Source organism: Arachis duranensis, chromosome 2 (assembly GCF_000817695.3).
Source record: "Arachis duranensis cultivar V14167 chromosome 2, aradu.V14167.gnm2.J7QH, whole genome shotgun sequence".
Taxonomy (NCBI): domain Eukaryota; kingdom Viridiplantae; phylum Streptophyta; class Magnoliopsida; order Fabales; family Fabaceae; genus Arachis; species Arachis duranensis.
In genome coordinates, this window is record NC_029773.3 from 1,678,464 (window position 1) to 1,683,449 (window position 4,986).

The 4,986-nt window shown below is 39.0% G+C and overlaps 1 protein-coding gene across 1 annotated transcript; it reads left to right on the plus strand.

The window, feature by feature from the left end:
• The first annotated feature begins 771 nt into the window (after nucleotides 1–771).
• LOC127744796 (putative disease resistance protein At3g14460) lies at nucleotides 772–4,395 on the plus strand. The gene has a single exon (XM_052257204.1). The coding sequence runs from the start codon at nucleotides 922–924 to the stop codon at nucleotides 4,393–4,395; it is 3,474 nt and encodes a 1,157-aa protein (XP_052113164.1). The 5' UTR covers nucleotides 772–921.
• The last annotated feature ends 591 nt before the right edge of the window (nucleotides 4,396–4,986 follow it).

Genomic DNA, 4,986 nt, shown 5'->3' on the forward strand with positions numbered 1-4,986 from the left:
AGTGTAGAAGAGATTATGAGTACAATAGTATGATGAGGTTGTTGCCAAACCAACCTATGTACTGAATATTATTAATGCTGTTAGTTTATTGGTTATTATTTTGTACGATGATCCACCAAAATTCATGGTCTTTATTATTAGTTGGTTTACTAAAAATGATATATCATTCATACTAATAAACAAATATATACATAAGTTCTCATTGTTTTTCTAGGCTGACCTAACCTTACAGTTCACACTAATAAATTCTTATTACTATGATGCATATATGTGCAGAACCAGCAAAAAAATATAATACAATTGACATTTGCAAAATGAAAGACCAAAATGTCATGATCATGTTTCTATGATTCAATAAAATAAAATTGGTTCATCTTACTAATCACCTAATATGACTTGGATATGCCTTGCATATTCCCAAGTCATGACTCATGCAACAGTTGAAACCTGCCTCAACTTGCAGTTTTGTTGCATCACTCAGATTTAAAAACACAAATTAAAAGCTCCAAGCAAACTATTAAACTAAGACATAGACATTAGCAACGTACAAATTATTAAAATAAGACAACAACATGCATTATTGTTATTAATAACCTCATAATATGTTACCATGATATCCATACAAAAATGTGGCGCCAAAACGTTCCTAGTTTTATATAGTTACACGGAAACAGCGTCACTTGCAAGAAAGAATTAGAAAATGAAAAGTTAGAGCAAATCCAATTAAGCACTCCAAGCTATGAATTTTCTAAGTTATCTCGGAGACCGATACCATGTCTTGTTGCTAAGGAATCATTGACTCCTCCTTGGCATACACTACTTGATTGAGAAAAACTTAGTAGTTCACTACACTGCAAACCATTGTTCTCTTACCTTTCTCTGAAAATCCATTCACTTTGCTGTTGTTGAGATCATATCATCATGGCTGGTGCACTTGTTGGTGGAGCTTTCCTTTCTGGCTTCATTAACGTTGTCTTTGACAGGTTGCTCACAATGGATACGGTCAACTGGGTCTTGGGCAAGAAACTTGGCCCTGACTTGGTTGAGAGGCTGAAAATTTCTCTGCATGCTGCTGAAACTGTGCTTGATGATGCTGAGTACAAGCAACTGGGCGACGAACGTGTGAGGGATTGGCTCAACAGTCTCAGGGATGCTGTTTATGACGCTGATGACTTTCTGGACTCTGTACACACCAAAGCCGCCACTCAAAAGGAGGTACGTTCTTCCAAGCTTAGTTTCTTCCTCAACCGACATAGGAAGATGGTAGATTACATGGAAGGGGTGGTTTCAAGAATAGAATTTCTTGTAAGGCAAAAAGATATCCTTGGTCTTCAAAAGACTACCAAGGATAATAACTTGTCATCATCATCATCGTCATCATGGCGAGAAACCACATGTCTGATGGAAGGAAACATATATGGCAGGGAGGATGAGCAACAAGCTTTAATCAAAACAATAAATGACAAGAGTGAATCTCAGTTATCTGTGATTCCTATTGTTGGCATGGGTGGGGTTGGTAAAACAACCTTAGCCAAATGGGTGTACAGTGTCGTGGAAGAATTTGATCTCAAAGCATGGGTCTGCATCTCTGAAACATTTCATGTTGCTGAGATTACAAAGAAAACCATTGAGGAAATTACAAAAACTACTTGTAGCCTTGGGAGTTTAAATTTGCTTCAAAATGAATTGCAGAAAATCTTGTCAGGAAAGAAGTTCTTTATTGTTCTAGACGATGTCTGGAGCGATGATGCCGATAAGTGGAAGCAATTTATAACTCCTTTTCACTGTGGGGCTAAGGGTAGTACAGGTCTTCTTACAACTCGCAATCAAGAGGTTGCTTCAGTAGTTCAAACATGTCCCTCTTGCACTCTTAATGAGTTGTCGGAAGAGTCTTGTTGGTTATTGTTTGCAGCCAATGCATGTTTTCCAGAGTCAAACGGGAACCCAGCACTAGAGGATGTCGGTAGAAAGATTGTGAAGAGGTGTAAGGGGTTGCCCTTAGCTGTAGAAACGGTTGGGCGTTTGTTGCGAGGAAAGGATGATGTTAAAGAATGGAATGTTGTTTTAATGAATGACATTTGGGAATTGAAAAATAGTAAAATTATTCCAGCATTGTTAATAAGCTACTTCCAGCTACCTCCTTACTTGAAGCGTTGTTTCGTTTATTGTTCCTTGTTTCCCAAAGATCATGAGTTTGAGAAAAATGAACTAGTTTTGCTGTGGATGGCTGAAGATCTTTTAAGGCTACCAAAGAGAGGAGAGAGTTTAGAAGAGGTTGGTTCTCAGTGTTTTGAAGAATTAGCTTCAAGGTTATTTTTTAAACCAGCTGAGTATCCTCGTGACACGTACGTGATGCACGATCTCTTGCATGACTTGGCAATATTCCTTGCTGGAGACTTCTATTGTAGAATAGAAGAGCTTGGTGAACAACAAAAGAAGAAGGTTCTCACTCGTCATTTGTCACATTTGCCATATGGAAGCTTAGATCATCCAATCTCAAAAGTCTTTAAGTCCGTTGTGAAAGCAGAATCTTTGAGGACATCGTTGTATATCAATGATTTGTTAAGCATGGAAAGCAGAGCATCAAAGTTGAAATACTTGAGAGTTTTATCCTTTCGTGGACTTGGTGCATTACCTGATTCAATAGGTAAATTGATTCATCTACGCTATTTGAATCTCTCTTGGACCTATGTGAAGACATTACCAGAGTCATTATGCAACTTGTATAATCTACAAACATTAATATTGTATAAATGTTCTAAGCTGACCATGTTGCCCAATGGCATGCATAAACTTGTGAATTTACGGCATCTTGATCTTAGGGGAACTTCTTTGAAAGAAATGCCTAGAGGAATAAGTAAATTGAAAATGCCTGTTTTAGATTACGTTGTGGTGGGCAAGCACAAAGACAATGGAATCCAAAAACTAGGAGGGCTCTCAAATCTCGAAGGATCATTTGAGATTAAGAAGTTGGAGAATGTTGCTGATGTCAGACAAGCAAGGAGTGCAAGGATGTCGGAGAAGAACCACATTGACATGTTATTGTTGGAATGGTCTTGGGATCGTGAGATGGTTTCAAACACAGAGACTGAGAGAGATATACTCGACGGCTTGCAACCGCACACTGGCTTGAAAGTGTTGTGGATCGAGCGATATATGGGCAAAAGATTTCCAGATTGGGTGGGACACTCTTCTTACAACAATATAACATGGGTAACACTAGCATTTTGCAACAATTGCTGCATGCTGCCTTCACTTGGACAACTGCCATCTCTCAAGTCCCTGTTCATTGAAGGTTTTGACCAGCTCAAGCGTATTGGTGATGAGTTTTACAAGAGTGACAACGATCATCATTCCTCGCCTATTGCACCCTTTCATTCACTCGAGGAATTGGTGTTTGATAACATGCCATGCTGGGAGGAGTGGCACGTACCTCACCCAGAAGCTTTTCCTCGGCTTAGGACACTTGAAATAAGAAATTGTCCAATGTTAACCGGAGATATGCTTAACAACATATTGTGGAGAAGGGTTTGTTGTTTGCGGGAAGATGAAGAAGGAAGGTGTGATGAGATGGTAGGTGGTGGGGATGCTTTATCAACAAGGCCATCTCAATCATTTAATGCAACCACCATCAACCATCTACGTATTTCAGGGTGTCCGTCTATTGTATCCTTGTCGTTGGATGTCTTTCCCAATCTCAACAATTTGGAGATAAGAGAGTGTGAGAATCTGGAATCAGTGTCAATGTCAGAGGCACCACACGCTGCTCTTCAACAGCTCTCCATATCTGAATGTCCCGAATTAGTGTCATTAGCAGGAGAAGGACTGGCTGCACCCAACTTGATTCATCTTCAAGTCACAGTTTGTGAGAAGTTGGAGGCATTACCACGTGACATGAAGAGTCTACTCCAAAGTTTACAGACTCTCGAGATATCTGGTTGCTCAGACATGTGCAGGTTGGCAGAGGGTGATTTGCCGCCTAACTTGAAATCCCTTGAAGTGGGAATTTGCGAGCAACAAATGAGGGATCTATCATGGATGCCCAACTTGCACGTCCTCACTCATCTTTCCATTAATGGGAGGGAGTGTAAGAACATAAAGTCATACCCAGAGGTGGGTTCGCTGCCTCACCTTCCCTCCCTTACCACTCTCAACATATGGGGGTTTGATAATCTGGAGACATTGGAGTGCAACGAGCTTCTCCGCCTCACCTCCCTTCAACAACTATACATTTATTGTTGTCCAAAGCTGGAGAATATAGAAGGAGAAAAGCTGCCTCCCTCTCTCTTCCTACTGAGAATTGAATACAGTGGTTTGCTGGAAGAACACTGCAAGAACAAGCATCAACTAATCTGGCCCAAAATTTCCCACATCCCCACCATTCAAGTCGATTGAGCAGGTACTTATCTAACTTCACGGTTCTCATACAAACACAACTAAATTATACATGCATAAATTTCCTTTTCCTCAAAAGAAAATACCTCCCTCTTTCTTTACACATTATTAACTAGTTGGACTGATATAAATTTGCATTCTTTTTTTTGTGTTTTTCATTCATTGGGAAACCTCTCACTTTGTAGTTGTACTCAAAAGAAGTATCCTCTGTTATTCTCACAAAAGGTCACTCTTACAAATTCAAAGACACAGAATATATATATTGTGCATCCAACATTTGAGAATTTCTTTACATACATCGATATATGAAATTTACTGTTTTCATCCATCTTCTGCAGGTACATTATTATGAAGTAAAAGTGCCCAAACGGCAGAGATTTCATCAAATATAATATTATACAGATATTTTAGCTTCAGGTTGGTAAATTTACTCTACTTCATTCCATTCTAGAATTTACTTTTCCTCTTCTGTTGGGAAAAAGAAAAATGTTATCAAAACTTGATTTTAGAAGAATTAGATATTTACCCTTAATGGTAAAATTGTGTCTCTGCCTTTTCCACTATTTGATGTTTATGGCTTTATGCTGAACT

Bases quoted from the DNA above. Each gene is read 5' to 3' on its own strand.
- LOC127744796 (XM_052257204.1), top strand. From the start codon at position 922: ATGGCTGGTGCACTTGTTGGTGGAGCTTTCCTTTCTGGCTTCATTAAC.